Source organism: Staurois parvus, unplaced genomic scaffold, assembly GCF_062004578.1.
Source record: "Staurois parvus isolate SC_StPar_1 unplaced genomic scaffold, SC_StPar_1.0 ptg000676l, whole genome shotgun sequence".
NCBI classification, from domain to species: domain Eukaryota; kingdom Metazoa; phylum Chordata; class Amphibia; order Anura; family Ranidae; genus Staurois; species Staurois parvus.
The window spans coordinates 455,661-475,435 of record NW_028318472.1 but is presented as its reverse complement, the minus strand read 5'-3'; the positions used below and the strand labels follow the sequence as shown (position 1 = coordinate 475,435).

General features: G+C 46.3%; 1 protein-coding gene across 1 annotated transcript in view; it reads left to right on the top strand.

The window, feature by feature from the left end:
• The window catches only part of MEGF6 (multiple EGF like domains 6), a 529,814-nt gene that overhangs the window by 66,620 nt on the left and 443,419 nt on the right, over positions 1-19,775 (top strand). Inside the window, exon 3 of the mRNA XM_089652234.1 lies at positions 18,873-18,982. Coding sequence (XP_089508360.1) covers positions 18,873-18,982 — 110 coding nt within the window. The remainder of the gene's footprint in view (positions 1-18,872; positions 18,983-19,775) is intronic.

The following is a 19,775-nucleotide window of genomic DNA, read 5'->3' as shown; positions in this document are numbered from 1 at the left end:
AGCTTCAACTCTTCTGGGAAGGCCGTAAACAAGGTTTAGGAGGGTGTCTATGGGAAGGTTGGACCATTCTTCCAGATGCACATTTGTCAGGTCAGGCACTGATGCCGGGGGAGGAGGCCTGGCTCACAGTCTCCGCTCTAATTCTTCCCAAAGGTGTTCTATGGGGTACAGGTCAGTCAAGTTCCTCCACCCCAAACTGGCTCCTCCATGTCTTTATGGACCTTGCTTTGTGCACTGGTGTGCAGTCATGTTGGAACAGGAAGGGGCCATCCCCAAACTCTTCCCACAAAGTTGGGAGCATGAAATTGTCTAAAATGTCTTGGTATGCTGACACCTTAAGAGTTCCCTTCACTGGAACTAGGGGGCCAAGCCCAATCCCTGAAAGACAACTCCACACCATAATCCCCCCTCCACAAAACTTCTCACTTGGCACAATGCAGTTAGGCAAGTACTGTTCTCATGGCAACCGCCAAACCCAGACCCATCCATCGGATTGCCAGACAGAGAAGCGTGATTGGTCACTCCACAGAACATGTCTCCACTGCTCTAGAGTCCAGTGGCAGCGTGCTTTACACTTTGCATTGCACTTGGTGATGTAAGGCTTGGATGCAGCTGCTCGGCCATGGAAACCTGTCCTTATCCATCATAGTGAATTTTCTATGCAAATCCTCGGCATGAAGGAAACAGTGAAGCCAGGACACCCTTGCTGTAAATCTCAACCACGACCACCAATGGTGAACCACCTCTTTGCAATAGATGTGCCCTCACCTTGAATCAAGGACCCATGTAATAATAAGGTCGGATTGTGCCTTCCCCATAATCAGGGGTTAAGAGAGGACACAGAATTATCTTCAGAGACACAGGCATAGCACTTCTCCAATATACAGGTATCTACTACTTTAAGAAATCGGTCCGCAGATTTTGCCACTAGAAATACTCAAAACTGCATAAAAAAAATGCCATGGTGTAGTCAGTAAATCAGCCAGTTTTAGTGAAAGTTTTGCACTCACATATAGGAAGTAACAGGTTCACATGTAATAATAGGCTTGGGGTTTATCATGACTAGCTCCCGCCTCACTTCTGGTAGTACGTGATGACGTCACCCAGCTCCACCCAACGCGTTGCGTCACTCCTTAAGTGACTTCATCAGGGGATCAACATTAGGGTATTATTCCTAGCAGCTGTGTGAATGCTGAGGCATTTGCACAGTGACTTTTTTTTAAAATAAAAAGACCCCTTAAGCTCTTGCTGCCCCTATAACGCATATGCGCAGCTGCAAAGAGGGTGAGGGTTGTGTCTTCGACAAGTAAAAGGAAGAGCAAATTCTTATGAATAGGGAAGAATTCAAACTTCTGACATTTTGCTTTTGTTCTTGCCTTCCAATCCAAGTGGTGACCATGACTCCCTTTTCTTGTATGGGCATCAAAGGAAGTGAGAGAAAATCTCAGCCATTGAAGACAGAAATAAAAAAACAACAGAAATTTTAATTGTTTTTCATTCTATTAAAAAAAGAAAAATTGTCTTTTTCCAAAAGCATAAAAATAATCAGAGCATTTGCCGCTGACCTCCATACCGAACCCATGGCCATCCCCATAGTCAGCTTAGTCGGGAATTTTTCACGCAGGGGTTTCCAATGACACTCCACCGGAGTAACAAGCTGTGGTGTGACTTTGCCGCGAGTCTCTCCATGAACTCGGGAAAGACAGATGAGCGCACTCAGAGATGGCGGCGGCTCATTTAGGAGTCGCTTATGGCTATAAAAGCTCACAGATTGAAAAGGTTTAACTGTTTTTTTTGTGCATGATGAGAGAGAAAATTGTACAATAATGAGAATGTTCCGCTTTCCTAATTTCTTAAAAAACCTCGTTTCATAACACAAAAATGAGGTGATAGGAAAACCGCCATACGCAGACACTTACCGGTCCATTCTCTATATGATATATTTACGTAATGACATGCTGATGGGATGATGGGCCAGCTGTGGACTCCTCAGTCAAATAGACCCAGGTGGCTTCGCCATCTGTCCCAGCAGCTTTTGTGTGCTAAGGGAGCGGAGCGAGCCTCATAGATCACAGAGCTTGCAATAAGTACTGTTTGTGTTGCCCCATAGACATCGGATTCAAACCTGCACTGGAAGGTGTCAGAGCACAATATGGTGAGTGTAACAGGCTGCTGTGAGGTCTCACCTCTGATATCAGGATGTAGGAGGATGGTGTAGGGCAAAGAAGAGCGCCACACAAGAGGTGTCCAAGAGTATTTGTTTCATCATGTCCACCATACTGCCCCAAACTACATCACCGACCTAATATCCAAATACCACCCAAAACGCACTCTCTGCTCCTCACAAGACCTCCTTCTCTCTAGTTCCCTGGTCTCCTCCTCCCATGCCCGCCTCCAGGACTTCTCCAGGGCATCATCCATGCTCTGGAGCTCCCTACCCCAATCCATTAGACCAGTGGTTCCCAACCTTCCTAATGCCGTGACCCTTTAATACAGTTCCTCATGTTGTGGTGGCCCCCAACCATAAAATTATTTACCCAGTAATTATAATTCATGAGTGTCGTTTTACCTCCAATACTGCTGCTTTCAACACAGTAGCTGCTTTTAACAGAGTAGCCGCTTTCAACACAGCAGCTGCTTTCTACACAGTAGCTGGATCTTTACACATCGGAAATATATGTTTTCTGATGGTCTTAGGGGACCCCTGTGAAAGGGTCATTCGACCCCCAAAGGGGTCGCGACCCACAGGTTGAGAACCACTGCATTAGACTATCACCTACTCTCCTCTCCTTTAGGCGGACCCTGAAAACCCACCTCTTCAGGGAAGCCCACTCCGCCCCCTGCTAATTGCCGATCTCCTCCACTCTTCCTACCACTCCATTCTCCACAGCTTTTCCTGTGCCACCATCCCCTCCCTCCTACATTGTAAGCTCCAACTCCTCGTGTATCACATTGTATTATTATTGTACTGTCTCATGTATTGTCTCCCATTGTAATGTACAGCGCTGAGCGAACTGTTGACGCTTTATAAATCCTGTATAATAATAATAATCATAAAAGTCCAACAATAACAAGCCAACACAATTCACGGCTATAATGTCCCTTCATCAGGGCTGAAAGGAGGCAAAACAGTGTATGTATGAAACCAAACCCAAAGAGATAACAATGGAACGTGTTGAAATACAAGGGGTATATATACATTATATTAAATATATATATACACACACTATATTGCCAAAAGTATTGTCCAAATCATGTGATTCAGGTGCTCCAATCTCCTCCATGGACACAGGTGTATACAATCAAGCCCCTAGGCATGCAGACTGCTTCTACAAACATTGGTGAAAGAATGGGTCGCTCTCAGGGGCGGACTGACAACTCATGGGGCCCCCGGGCAATAGGGGATCATGGGGCCCCTGTGTCCTTGCCCAAACTCAAAAAAGTCTATGAAAAAGGTACCAGGGGCATCTCACGGGGCCCCCTACTGACCCCGGGCCCTCGGGCAGTACCCGAGTTTCCAAATGGTCAGTCCGCCCCTGCTCTCAGGAGCTCAGTGACTCCAAGCGTGGTCCCGTGATAGGTTGCCACCTGTGAAGTAAGTCCATCCATGTATAAGTGACTTAGCCAGATGGGTCCTACCCTGGGGCGGACTGACAACTCATGGGGCCCCTGGGCAATAGGGGATCATGGGGCCCCTGTGTCCTTGCCCAAACTAAAAAAAGCCTATGAAAAAGGTACCAGGAGCATCTCATGGGGCCCCCTACTGACCCCGGGCCCTCGGGCAGTACCTGAGTTTCCAAATGGTCAGTCTGCCCCTGGTCCTACCTTTGCTAGTAGAGAAGCAGGAGGTGTATCATTCTGCAGTGTGTCTAATCTGATCTCCCTGCTTTAAATGTATATGCTTATTTTGTTTGGTGCTGCAGATCCTAGAGCTTTGTTTCCTAGAGTGAACCACAACCTGACAATAAATACAAAAATTAAAAAATTAATTTAACAAATACACTCTATCTATCTAGATGGATGATAGCTGGAGAGAGCAATATCAGTGGATCGGGTAAGTTGGTGTTGGCTCCAATGGAGGGCAGGGTGTTGGGTGATAGCTGGAAAGAGATATCTCAGTGGATCAGGTAAGTTGGTGCTGGCTCCAGTGGAGAGCATGGCGTTGGGTGGCAGATGGAAAGAGGAATATCAGTGGATCGGGTAAGTTGGTGCTGGCTCCAATGGAGGGCAGGGCGTTGGGTGATAGCTGGAGAGAGGAATATCAGTGGATCGGTAAGTTGGTGCTGGCTCCAATGGAGGGCAGGGCATTGGGTGATAGCTGGAGAGAGGAATATCAGTGGATTAGGTAAGTTGGTGCTGGCTCCAATGGAGAGCAGGGTGTTGGGTGATAGCTGGAGAGAGGTATATCAGTGGATGGGTAAGTTGGTGCTGGCTCCAATGGAGGGCAGGGTGTTGGGTGATAGCTGGAGAGAGGTATATCAGTGGATCGGGTACGTTGGTGCTGGCTCCAATAGAGGGCAGGGCGTTGGGTGGCAGCTGGAGAGAGGAATATCAGTGGATCGGGTACGTTGGTGCTGGCTCCAATAGAGGGCAGGGCGTTGGGTGGCAGCTGGAGAGAGGAATATCAGTGGATCGGGTAATTTGGTGCTGGCTCCAATGGAGAGCAGGGCATTGGGTGATAGCTGGAGAGAGGAATATCAGTGGATCGGGTAAGTTGGTGCTGGCTCCAATTGAGGGCAGGGCATTGGGTGATAGCTGGAGAGAGGAATATCAGTGGATCGGGTAATTTGGTGCTGGCTCCAATGGAGAGCAGGGCATTGGGTGATAGCTGGAGAGAGGAATATCAGTGGATCGGGCACGTTGGTGTTGGCTCCAATGGAGGGCAGGGCGTTGGGTGATAGCTGGAGAGAGGAATATCAGTGGATCGGGTAATTTGGTGCTGGCTCCAATAGAGGGCAGGGCTTTGGATGATAGCTGGAGAAAGGAATATCAGTGGATCGGGTAAGTTGATGCTGGCTCCAATGGAGGGCAGGGCATTGGGTGATAGCTGGAGAGAGGAATATCAGTGGATCGGGCACGTTGGTGTTGGCTCCAATGGAGGGCAGGGCGTTGGGTGATAGCTGGAGAGAGGAATATCAGTGGATCGGTAAGTTGGTGCTGGCTCCAATGGAAGGCAGGGGGTTGGGTGATAGCTAGAAAAAAATCCAATGAAGGAAAAAACAGTGATTGATTGCTGGAGCATTGTAGCTGGCTCTGACGGAAGAAGGAGCAGTGGGGGACCACTGGAGAGTTGAGTGTTAATGTGTCAGGTGGACCTTTTTCAAAAAAAGTGTCACTTTGAATCCAGCCAGGTCTCCATTTGTGGTTGAAAGGCACAGGAATGCCTTAGAACATTCCCTCTCCACACCGTTCTCAGCTTCAATGAGCTGCCTTTGAACTGCAATTTTCAGTAATTATCAGGAGTAATATATAGGCCGGGTAAAGAAAAACACAAGGCAGCCGCTGACTGTTGCTGTGTGAGGGGAGCGGAGTTCAATGGCAAAGTCATTGGCAGCACTTTAAAAGTCTCATTTCAGCAGCAGCACTGAGTCTACGGCTCTGTATTAGGAAATAGACAACTAATTGTTCCACTTCACAGACAACAATTCCCAGAGTCACAAAAAAACCTCTTTTTCAGCTCTTAAAGTGGACCTGCCAGTAACTTGCTGAGTCTCCATGAATACATTCCGGACACCAACAGGATAATTTTTTCAGAAAATGTTAGCTACTAAAAATCCAACCCAAAGAGCCAATCCAATGACTTGCCTAGGCTGAGATGATAGTATCAGTCTGCTGCAGGCAGGAGAAAGCATTTCCTCAGTCTCCGATCTCCCAGCGATCAGACTGAAAGGCTGTAACTTTATAGCAAGTCACAAATTGAGAGGCAGGGGCTGATCTGTGTCAGACATTTGTGAACACAGCACCATAATTGACATGACTGTGTCATCTCTGAGCCAGCATCTCATCCCAGGAAGTAGTATGTGACCCTGGATGCAGGGGCGGACTGACAACTCATGGGGCCCCCGGGCAATAGGGGTTCATGGGGCCCCTGTGTCCTCGCCCAAACTCAAAAAAGCCTATGAAAAAGGTACCAGGGGCATCTCATGGGGCCCCCTACTGACCCCGGGCCCTCGGGCAGTGCCAGAGTTTCCAAATGGTCAGTCCGCACCTGCCTGGATGTCGGAACAAAGATGGCCCTGCCATTGTGGAGAGACAGATGAAAGCATTGTCAGACAGTGCTGTGATCGCTGTGAGAGGAAACCTGGATGCAGGGGTGGACTGACAATTCATGGGGCCCCCGGGCAATTGGGGATCATGGGGCCCCTGTGTCCTCGCACACACTCAAACCACACCCCAAAAAGCCTATGAAAGGTACCAGGGGCATCTCATGGGGCCTCCTACTGACCCTGGGCCCTCGGGCAGTACCCAAGTTCCAAATGGTCAGTCCGCCCCTGCCTGGATGGTATACTGATGCATCACCTAACAAGCTGGTGAACATCCAACATCATCTAGCTCTTTCCCTCCAGCCTGACTGTCAGTTCCTGGCCGTTTTTTCATTGGATTTCAGTTCTTATAATCGGAAAGGCTGAGCATCACATACGGGTGTTACCTTGGGCGATGTACATTCAGATCCGGCATTCCTGGGAACAACCACTCCTCCAGATTAGACATCCAAGCAGGGGCGGACTGACCATTTGGGAACTTGGGCACTGCCCGAGGGCCCGGGGTCAGTAGGGGGCCCCATGAGATGCCCCTGGTACCTTTCATAGGCTTTTTTTTGGGTGTGTTTTGAGTGCGGGTGAGGACACAGGGGCCCCATGGGTTGTCAGTCTGCCCCTGCATCCAAGCATCAAGGCATTTTGATAGTTGCCTAACTCCTCCTAAGTGCCAGCCCACTGCTTGCATCAGGACCAGGGGAGGACTGACAACTCATGGGGCCCCCGGGCAATAGGGGATCATGGGGTCCCTGTGTCCTTGCCCACACTCAAAAAAGCCTATAAAAGGTACCAGGGGCATTTCATGGGGCCCTCTACTGACCCTGGGCCCTCGGGCAGTGCCCGAGTGCTCGAATGGTCAGTCCGCCCCTAATCAGGATTGAGGACTTTTTTGCTTCTCTATGCAATGCATGCAGATCATGGCTGGTGGGAGGAGCCAGCAGGGTGCTTTACATAGCTTCCTGAACACATCAACAGCACAATGCCGGCCCCTCCCTCTAGCCATCATCTGCCTGCATTGCATAGAGAAGCAGAGAGATCCGGTGATAACATTACCAGATCTAAGATAAGGTATACAATGGAAACAGAAAGGTTTTAATTAAAAATACGATTTGCATGTTGATGAGGGGAGGGAAGAACCAGGGAAAGCAAAATGTAAGCAAAATAAACTTCAGCATGATTTGCACACAGTTATCAGCAGAGAATATTTTTTTTTTTTGCAAAAACTGTCCTCCAAAAAATCACAATTGTTCGGTTTTTATTTTGCAATGTTGAGTACAATGCCGAGTTTTGGGGAAGAAAAGCGTTCTGATTAGCTGGTCAAATCCCATTCCATCCAACAATAGGTGTTCCGAGTTGTTTGCAGGAACATGCACCGTGTCATTATCCTGATTCCAGCCGTATCTGATTATAGATTTTACAATATCAGTCAGGTGGAACCACAGAGAGGACTTTTCGCTGATGAAAATAGTTGTTTTCTGTTTTGTTGAGGACTCAATAATAATCCACGCTACGCAAACCACTCCGCCAACATTGTGCAAGATTCCCCCGCGCTCCCAGCCACTGGTGCTTAGAGAGGAATGGAGGCAAACTTTGCTTAAAAATAAAAATCGCAAATACACTATATTGCCAAAAGTATTGGGCCAGCCCTCCAAATCATGTGATTCAGGTGTGCCAATCCCCTCCAAATCACATGATTCAGGTGTTCCAATACCCTCCAAATCATTTGATTCAGGTGTGCCAATCCCCTCCAAATCATGTGATTCAGGTGTGCCAATCCCCTCCAAATCATGTGATTCAGGTGTGCCAATCCCCTCCAAATCACGTGATTCAGGTGTGCCAATCCCCTCCAAATCATTTGATTCAGGTGTGCCAATCCCCTCCAAATCTTGTGATTCAGGTGTGCCAATCCCCTCCAAATCACGTGATTCAGATCTGCCAATCCCCTCCAAATCATGTGATTCAGGTGTGCCAATCCCCTCCAAATCACGTGATTCAGGTGTGCCAATCCCCTCCAAATCATGTGATTCAGGTGTGCCAATCCCCTCCAAATCACGTGATTCAGGTGTGCCAATCCCCTCCAAATCATTTGATTCAGGTGTGCCAATCCCCTCCAAATCACGTGATTCAGGTGTGCCAATCCCCTCCAAATCACGTGATTCAGGTGTGCCAATCCCCCCCAAATCGTGTGATTCAGGTGTGCCAATCCCCTCCAAATCATGTGATTCAGGTGTTCCAATCCCCTCCAAATCGTGTGATTCAGGTGTTCCAATCCCCTCCAAATCATGTGATTCAGGTGCTCCAATCCCCTCCATGGACACAGGTGTATACAATCATCACCTAGGCATGCAGACTGCTTCTACAAACTTTGGTGAAAGAATGGGTCGCTCTCAGGAGCTCAGTGACTCCAAGCGTGGTCCCGTGATAGGTGGCCACCTGGGCAATAAGTCCATCCATGACATTTCCCGGCTACTAAATATTCCACGCTCAACTGTTAGTGGGATTATAACAAAGTGGAAGCAACTGGGAACAACAGCCACTCAGCCACCAAGTGGTAGGCCAGGTCACATGACAGGGCGGGGTCAGCACATGCTGAAGCGCACAGTGCGCAGAAGTCACCAACTGTCTGCAGAGTCAATAGCTAAAGACCTCCAAACTTGGTGTGGCCTTCAGATGAGCCCAACAACAGTGCATAGAGAGCTTCATGGAATGGGTTTCCATGGCTGAGCAGCTGCATCCAAGCCTTACATCACCAAGTGCAATGCAAAGTGTCCGATGGCGTGGTGTAAAGCAGGCCACCACTGGACTCTAGAGCATGGAGACGTGTTCTGTGGAGTGACCAATCACGCTTCTCTGTCTGGCAACCCGATGGATGTGTCTGGGTTTGGTGGTTCCCAGGAGAAAGGTACTTGCCTGGGATGAACTGTGCCAAGTGTAAAGTTTGGTGGAGGGGGGATTATGGTGTGGGGTTGTTTTTCAAGGGTTGGGCTTGGCCCCCTAGTTCCAGTGAAGGGAACTCTTAAAATGACATTTTGGACAATTTCATGCTCCCAACTTTGTGGGAAGAGTTTGGGGATGGCCCCTTCCTGTTCCAACATGACTGCCCACCAGTGCACAAAGCAAGGTCCATAAAGACATGGAGGAGCCAGTTTGGGGTGGAGGAACCTGACTGTCCTGCACAGAGTCCTGACCTCAACCCCATAGAACACCTTTGGGATGAATTAGAGCGGAGACTGCAAGCCAGGCCTCCTCCCCCGACATCAGTGCCAGACCTGACAAATGTCCTTCTGGAAGAATGGTCCAACCTTCCCATAGACACCCTCCTAAACCTTGTGGACGTGAAGTATAACTAAAGGAAAAACTTTTGATAAACTTTTGGATGGAGTGGAGATGGATTAGAACCCTTGTCAGTTTTGTTTGCTGTCTGTACCCTTGTTAAGGAGGCTCACCTTCTCTGTTTGTCCTATCTTCGAAAGTCAAAGTAAAAGAAACCCCAAATTTTGGGTTGTCCCCAGAAAAGTTATGGTGGGGAAATTCTCCAATGGGGACATTAGGTCTGGTGACATGGGGGTCCCCAAGGAATTCCATTCATTTGATTTCCTCTCACTTCCTGTGTTGGCTATGGGCCAGGGAGTGAAGGGAAATTTCCACAATGGGACATAGACGGCAAAAAATAAACTGACAGGGGTTATAACCCTCCTTTATTGTATCCAAAATGAAAAAAAAGACAGCCCTGTATTTATGAATCTGTGATACATTTTCCAGCTTTGTTTTACTGTTTCTTTATTGATACAAATGGTCATTTCATGTGACTTTATCATCGATTCCTTGGAATTCTGTCCTTGCCATGTGATCAATAAACAGGGTTTAACCATTTCCCGCCTGCCCACGGTACATTTACTGAGGGTGGGCGGCACAGGCAGGCTGGATCACATACATGTACGTCATCCATCCTCTTCTGGGTTAGAGGTGCGTGCTGTGTGCGCCCCCTACTGATTCACGCTGTCACCGGCTACAGAGGGATTTTCTCAGCAGGTCCCCGACAATGATTTATGGCTGAGACCTGCTGATTGGCTGTAGCCAATCACAACACAGAGTGCTGTGGTAACAAACGCACAGGGCTCTGTACGCAGATCGGAGATCCGGCTGTTTCTTCTCCCCGCAAAGCAGGGAGGAAAAACAGGCAGATCTGTTAGTAAAAGCAGCACATTTTACACACATTACACTTGTTAGGAACACAGGTTGCCCCTTGATCAGGGGCGGACTGACCATTTGGAAACTCGGGCACTGCCCGAGGGCCCGGGGTCAGTAGGGGGCCCCATGAGATGCCTCTGGTACCTTTTTCATAGGCTTTTTTGAGTTTGGGCAAGGACATAGGGGCCCCATGATCCCCAATTGCCCGGGGGCCCCATGAGTTGTCAGTCCGCCCCTGCGCTTGATGTTAACCCCTTCCCAGCCAGTGTCATTAGCACAGTGACAGTGTACAGTTTTATATCTGATCGCTGCATTAGTGTAACTATTGATGTCAGTGTCAGTCAGTTAGTGCACTTCCCAGCATGGGTCCATCGGTCCAGATTGCCCACCACGCTATCACAGTCCCACTATAAGTCACTGACCACCACCATATATCTGATCACTGTATTAGTGTCACTATTGATGTCAATGTCAGTCAGGGAGTGTATTTCCCAGCATGGGTCCATCGGTGCCAGATTGCCCACCACGCTATCACAGTCCCACTATAAGTCATTGACCACCACCTTATATCTGATCACTGTATTAGTGTCACTATTGATGTCAGTGTCAGTCAGTTAGTGTACTTTCCATCAAGGGTCCATTGGTGCCAGATTGCCCACCACGCTATCACAGTCCCACTATAAGTCACTGACTACCGCCATTACCAGCATAGCATCAAAACTGCATAAATTCCAGCATATCTACCATAATTGTTAGACGTTATAAATTTCACACAAACCAATTAATATATACTTATTGTGATTTTTTTTTTCTTTGCCAAAGACATGTAGCAGAATACATTTTTGACCTAAATATATGAAGAAAAACATTTTTTTATTGGATATATTTTATAGCAGAAAGTAGAAAATATTGGTTTTTTTTTTTCAAAAAAATATTTTTTATTTTCATTTATATCAACCCAGTGGTGATCAAATACCAGCAAAAGAAAGCTCTATTTGTGTGAAAATAAATTATATAAATTTTATTTGGGTGCAGTGTTGCAAGCAATTGCCAGTTAAAGTAGCACAGTGCTGAATAGCTAAAAATGCACTGGTCATGAAGGGGGTAAAAACTTCCAGAGGTCAAGCAGTTAAAAAAAAAAAGAAACATGGCCAGCAGAAAATGGATATCCTAGAACAATGGAAGATGGACAGTTGGATGTCTGAAGGCATCTGAGAGCTGCAGTCCAGGTATATGGTCTATGGGTACAAATCATTAGTAAGACCTCATCTGGAATATGCAGTTCAGTTTTGGGCACCAATTCACAAAAAGAACATTGGGGAACTGGAGGAAGTACAGAGAAGGGCAACCAAACTGATAAGAGGCACGGAGGAGATCAGCTATGAGGAAAGATTAGAGGAACGGAATTTATTCTCGACTGAGAAGAGGAGATTAAGGAGGGATATGATCTCCATGTATAATACATAAGGGGGGATATGATCTCCATGTATAATACATAAGGGGGGGATATGATCACCATGTATAATACATAAGGGGGGATATGATCTCCATGTATAATACATAAGGGGGGATATGATCTCCATGTATAATACATAAGGGGGGGATATGATCTCCATGTATAATACATAAGGGGGGATATGATCCCCATGTATAATACATAAGGGGGGATATGATCTCCATGTATAATACATAAGGGGGGATATGATCACCATGTATAATACATAAGGGGGGATATGATCTCCATGTATAATACATAAGGGGGGGATATGATCTCCATGTATAATACATAAGGGGGATATGATCTCCATGTATAATACATAAGGGGGGATATGATCACCATGTATAATACATAAGGGGGGATATGATCTCCATGTATAATACATAAGGGGGGATATGATCTCCATGTATAATACATAAGGGGGGGATATGATCTCCATGTATAATACATAAGGGGGGATATGATCACCATGTATAATACATAAGGGGGATATGATCTCCATGTATAATACATAAGGGGGGATATGATCACCATGTATAATACATAAGGGGGATATGATCTCCATGTATAATACATAAGGGGGGATATGATCTCCATGTATAATACATAAGGGGGGATATGATCTCCATGTATAATACATAAGGGGGGATATGATCTCCATGTATAATACATAAGGGGGGGATATATGATCACCATGTATAATACATAAGGGGGGATATGATCTCCATGTATAATACATAAGGGGGGGGGATATGATCTCCATGTATAATACATAAGGGGGGATATGATCTCCATGTATAATACATAAGGGGGGGGATATGATCTCCATGTATAATACATGAGGGGGGATATGATCTCCATGTATAATACATAAGGGGGGATATGATCTCCATGTATAATACATAAGGGGGATATGATCTCCATGTATAATACATAAGGGGGGATATGATCTCCATGTATAATACATAAGGGGGATATGATCTCCATGTATAATACATTAGGGGGGATATGATCTCCATGTATAATACATAAGGGGGGGGATATGATCTCCATGTATAATACATAAGGGGGGGGGGATATGATCTCCATGTATAATACATAACGGGGATATTATCTCCATGTATAATACATGAGGGGGGATATGATCTCCATGTATAATACATAAGGGGGATATTATCTCCATGTATAATACATAAGGGGGGATATAATCACCATGTATAATACATAAGGGGGGGATATGATCTCCATGTATAATACATAAGGGGGGATATGAGCTCCATGTATAATACATAAGGGGGATATGATCTCCATGTATAATACATAAGGGGGGATATGAGCTCCATGTATAATACATAAGGGGGGATATGATCACCATGTATAATACATAAGGGGGGATATGAGCTCCATGTATAATACATAAGGGGGGATATGATCACCATGTATAATACATAAGGGGGGATATGATCTCCATGTATAATACATAAGGGGGGATATGATCTCCATGTATAATACATAAGGGGGGATATGATCTCCATGTATAATACATAAGGGGGGATATGATCTCCATGTATAATACATAAGGGGGGATATGATCTCCATGTATAATACATAAGGGGGATATGATCTCCATGTATAATACATAAGGGGGATATGATCTCCATGTATAATACATAAGGGGGGGGGTATGATCTCCATGTATAATACATAAGGGGGGGGGATATGATCTCCATGTATAATACATAAGGGGGGGGGGATATGATCTCCATGTATAATACATAAGGGGGGGGGGATATGATCTCCATGTATAATACATAAGGGGGGATATGATCTCCATGTATAATACATAAGGGGGGATATCATCTCCATGTATAATACATAAGGGGGATATGATCTCCATGTATAATACATAAGGGGGGGATATGATCTCCATGTATAATACATAAGGGGGGGATATGATCTCCATGTATAATACATAAGGGGGGGATATGACTTATTCACCCTGAGGTCATCACAGAGGACAAGGGGGCGCTCTTTACGTCTAGAGGAAAAGAAATGTAATCTCCAAACACAGAAAGGTTTCTTCACAGTAAGAGCTGTGAGAATGTGGAATAGACTCCCTCAAGAGTTGGTTGTGGCCAGCTCAGTGGATTGCTGTAGGAAAGTCCTGGATTCTTTCTTGGATACACAGAATATAACTGGATATAACATTTATAGGGAAAGTTGATCCAGGGAATATCCGATTGCCTCTCGGGGGATAAGGAAGGAATTTTTTCCCCTGCAGGAGCAAATTGGATCGTGCTTTGCTGGGTTTTTTTATGCCTTCCTCTGGATCAACTGTGCGTGTCGGATTATACATTTTTTTTTCTATGGTTGAACTGGATGGACTTTTGTCTTTTTTCAGCCAGACTAACTATGTAATTATTACAAACCACTGCTCTAGTGTTACCTTTTGCAGTTTTGTAATCCAACACACTGTTGTGCCGGCTCAGGAGAGGTCCTAATCTGCTCTAACTGGTATCAGCTGATAACTGGAGAGGGGGTCCTGCCCTTTCTGTGTTTTCATATCCAAGTCATGGCCGTCAACCAGGAGAGGGCAGGTGGCAGTGTGCTCAAACATTAGGCCTCTTAGCAACAAGACATTTGTTTAGCCTCCCCATATCTTGCTGCTACCGGCCGTTGACAGCCTCTGACAGTGTGAAAAGCGCCTCTGTGGCGCTCGGAGCCGATGTACCTGGTAAAACATGAATGCTTGACCCCAGACATAATACTGGAGATGTCATAAACTCTGAAACAATAATGTAAGGCTGATTATTAACGAGCATCTCAAAATGCACCGCGGGACAAACACTGATGTCTTTTATCCCGCACTGTGAACTATCACTCGGCGACTTATGAAGCTGACAATAGGAGGTGAGGAGGAAACAATACAGAGTACCTCAAGGGGGGAGAGGCAGAGGCCTTTCCAATCTCATGTAAATCTGGAAACAGACCATTATTTGAAAGATCAGATAGTAGGGCCACTGATGGTCATAAGCAGGGGCGGACTGACCATTCGAGAACTCGGGCACTGCCTGAGGGCCCAGGGTCAGTAGGGGACCCCATGAGATGCCCCTGGTACCTTTCCTTGGCTTTTTCATAGGCTTTTTTGGGTGTGGGCAAGGACACAGGGGCCCCATGATCCCCTATTGCCTGTGGGCCCCATGAGTTGTCAGTCCGCCCCTGGTCACCCTATTAGGTGCATGGCAGCCAGGCACACAGTAGGTCCCCAGTCTCTCCATGCAATACCTAGGCAGAAAGTGTCTTTTCAGGATTTATTAGTTGAATAACTTGGATAAGGTATAGAGGGAGCCTTGGGATACCTCAAAACTAGTGCAACTGAAGACATTCTAGTAGTAGTTACCTTTCTTCATAGTAGGCCTCTAGTGTAAGAGGATATGGACACTCAGCTCAGGAGGATCCCACATTGGAAACAGCCCTGAGCCAGTAGATCTGGAACAGTCTCTCAAAAAGGGGTCAGACAGCAACAGTCTCTCCAGGATCTCTCTCAGGCCTTTACTCATTGTGTTACTATGCACATAGATGCCTCCTTCCATTACCAGCCAGAACCTGTACCATGAGCCTCCAGGCCAGATCTTCAGCAGACATTCTCGACACCACCCCCCTCCAGCTCTCTTTCTGAGCTGGGACCGCGATGAACCTCCTGCAGACTCCAACTGACTCTAATTAGATGGCTCAGGAGGGCAGACAACCCCTCCAGACTGGGTCTGTCTCTGCCAGGGCAAAGGACACTGCTGTTCTAGGCCTCAGACTATGCACACTTCAGCCCCTTGTTGGTCACCCTCTTGACCAGGGATTGGCTAAGGCTACATGAATATTCAGGCCAAGGTCCAACTATATTTCAGAACCTACTGGAATGCAGGAGGAGTAGTGGATCCTGAAGCCAGTAGACTCTAGAACAGCCAAAAGCAATCAAACCAACTCTTTTGGCTACAGTGAAGCCAAAAATTAAATTGACCTAATCCTAATAACAACCTAATTATGAGGGTGCTACTTAAGATACCCTACATGGCCAAAGGATTGTAGACACCTAATCATCAAACCTATATGAGTTTGTTGGACTTCCCAGTCTAAAACCATGCACATTAGTATGGAGTTGGCCCAATTTGTGGCCATAACAGTCTTCACTCTGGGATGGCTTTCCTCAAGACTTTGGAATGTGTCTGTGGGAATGTGTGCCCATTCAGCCAAAAGAACATTTGTAATTATACAGTAGATGTTGGATGGGAAGACCTGGCTCACAGTCAGGGCTTATTGTGTTCAGAGGGAAAAGGTCTGTATCTATGGCCAAAGCTTTGTTTATGATAACTTAGTGTTCACTATAGAGATTTCCCCAAGTTGGAAGAGGGCTGCACACCTGATGCTTCCTATTACTGGAGTGGATCACTACCACAGATCTGATCCCATGGTGGAGTACTTCCACTATGAAACCCTAGCACAGAAGGGCCTTTTTTTTGTTTATTTAAAGCTTTGTTCACACCTATTTCAGCTTGCTGGTCATCCCATTTTAAAACTATGGGCATTTATTTAGAGTGGGTCCCGCTTTTGTAGTTAGTCCCGCTTATAGTAGGGCTCTACCTACTACCCTACAATGAGGAATAACCCTTGTTCTTGGGGCTTATGCTGAAAATATGCATTCTATCGTGAGAAGGTTCTGCTGTGCTTTGCACAATTCTGTCAAAGCTTGGTAGTCAAATTGTAACAAGTGTGGTCAGTAGGGTCAAACGTATCTAGGTTTTGCTCATCCCTACTGGGCATTTGCTCCCATTCAGCCAAAAGAACTTTTGTGAGGTCAAGTACTTACTTTGGATGTGAAGACCTAGCTCACAGTTGACATTCCAATTCATGCCAAAGGTGTTCAGTAGGGCTGAGGTCAGGACTCTGGACAGGACATTCTAGTTACTGTAGCAACGCTCTGTCTACGATCATAAAATTATTTATTTATTTATTTCAGGTACTTATATAGCGCCGTCAATTTACACAGCGCTTTACATATATATTGTACAGTCACATCAGTCCCTAACCCTCAAGGAGTGTACAATCTAAGATCCCTAACGCACATACTAGGGCCAATTTAGACAGGATTCAATTAACCTACCAGCATGTCTTTAGAGTGTGGGAGGAAACCGGAGTACCCGGAGGAAACCCACGCATGCACAGGGAGAACATACAAACTCCAGGCAGGTGGTGCCATGGTTGGGATTCAAACCAATGACCCTAGTACTGCCAGGTGGAAGTGCTAACCATTTAGCCACTGTGCTGCCCCAAAATGAGGAATACCCTTGTTTTTGGGGTTTAAGATGGAGGTATAAAAATGCATTCCATTGTGAGAAGGTTCTGCTGTGCTCTATCTAAGCTTGGAAGTCAGATTGTAGTAAGTGTGGTCAGAAGGGATCAGTCAAACTTACCTGGTTTGGCTCATCCCTACTGGGAATATGCACCCATTCAGCCAAAAGAAGGTGAGGTCAGGTATTCATGTTGGATATGAAGACCTAGCTCACAGTTGCTGTAACGGAACCGACCCCAGACTGCACTTGGGTACTTCCGTTATAATACCGCTTCCCTGTCCGAACACCGACCACAGACACCACAGCCAACCAAACAAGACTACATGACACCAATCTTGAAGGAAACCAGGAAATAGACTACTTTATTTTAACACGGATACATGATATATACATTCAAGAGAACAACCCCCCCTCCCTCCCTGCATAATGACACAGGGCGGGGCAATCTACCTTTAGTAACAAGAGACACACCAGCAGACAGTCCCATCAGGAGGGAGGGCTGCTAGAGACACCCCCCACCAAGCCAATACACATAAACGCATACATCCCATAATAGTTTGCTCCCAAGCAAGACACACAATAGAACAATGGGATGCAACCACATGGCATTAAACAGTACACAAACCCCACCTACACCTGAACTTAATAATTTGAAGAGGGAGCCCACATACTGTTGGCCATATTGGTAGGTGTGATGGCCAGATCTATACAAAGGAGAACTTAACAAATTCTAACAGAATCTATACAAATTCGGTCATAAAGTATTTACGTTGGTAGAAGCAGTGACATTAAGTCAGAAGATAATTTATCTAATGTTGGCCGAACTATAAAAGATGGTCACTCAATGCAAAAAATGAAGGGTCAGTGATTTTACACGTTTTACTGTCCCAGTGATAAGGAACAGAGAAATGAGGGAAAAATCACCCATTGGGGACACAGAAGTAAAAAAACGTTACAGAAATATTACTTCTTTACTACTCTCTCCAAAATTAGGAAAAGGCTTGGTCCACACTGCTGCAACCCCCAAAGTCGTCTGACTTCCAGTGCGACTTTACATTGCGACTTTCATTGTGACTTTACATTGAGACTTGCTTGCGTCTTGATGCGACTTCAATACAGACGTCAATGTGACTTTTATGTGACTTTCATGTTTTTTGACTTTGGCTTAAAAAAAACCCGTTTGAAGTCACAAAGATATCACAAAGATTGCAACTTTTGTAGAGTTAACATTGCACCGTATGGCACTCATGTCACTCCAAAGACGCTGAAAAGAAGTGGAGGAACTTTTTTTTTTGTCGCTGAAAAAATGAGTCACAGCAATTCTGATGGCACCCATTCAAATGAATGCGTTTTACTTGTCTTGCGACTTTCTGTGTCCAGGTCGCACCAAGTCACACCAGATGTTCCAGCAACGCGAACCAGGGCTTTAGGCTTTAAAAATATCCAATATTGTGTTTTCATTCCTAATATAATAAAAAAAATTTGTAAAACTTTGTAAACATTTTTTCTAGGTTAGACTCTATTTGATGTTTCATTTGTTATACTGTATCATAAATTTACTGATTGACTTTTTTTCCGTAGAACGGCGTATTACACGACCTACCGCCAGGTATACAGTCGGGAGTATCAGACCGTGAATAAATGCTGTCCCGGGTGGTCACAGCTGAACGGGGAGGCCGGTTGCCGTCACTGTGAGTACATCTATTCTCAGCTTGGCTGACTGTATACCCTCTGGGTGTTGGGGCTGGCAGGGGACCCTGGGATTTGTAGTCCATTGGCGGCAGGAGAGCCTTTGGGAATTGTATGGGAATGCTGGGAGTTGGAGTGCTTGAAAAGCAAGGAGCTGTCAGAAACCACAGGGCCCCATACAGCCAACCTGACAGGGCCCCCCCAAAGAAAACAAAGTTTACTATTCTTCAGTTATGAACGAACACAGTGAGTGATTGGTACCAATCACTCGTATTAATTCAGGAAAGGAAGGGGCTGGTAAATGTGAGGAGGGAAGCTGGCAGCACTGCGGGGGTGGGGGCACACAGGGGGGCCGGGGGAAATGCATGGTGCACAGGGTGATGAGTGAGGCGGGAGGTGGGGGCAATTACTAGAAACGATCCCCTGTACATCTCTCTCTGCAACAGCTGAAAGCCAGCAGGAGGGAGAGGAGAAAATGCCAGCTCTGTGCTGCAGAGAGCCATAAAGGGGATTGGTTCCAGCAGGGGCGGACTTACCATTCAGGAACCGAGGGCCCAGGGGCAGAAGGTGGCCCCATGAGATGCCCCTGGTACTTTTCATATGCTTTTTTGGGTGTGGTTTGAGTGTGGGCGAGGACACAGGGGCCCCATGATCCCCTATTGCCCGGGGGCCCCATGAGTTGTTAGTCCGCCCCTGGGTTCCAGTAATTACCCCCACACCGTGCTAATCACCCTCCCTGCCTACACCCGATTCACCCAGCTGCCTGGGCCCCGCTGCTGTCCTGGGCCCTGTACA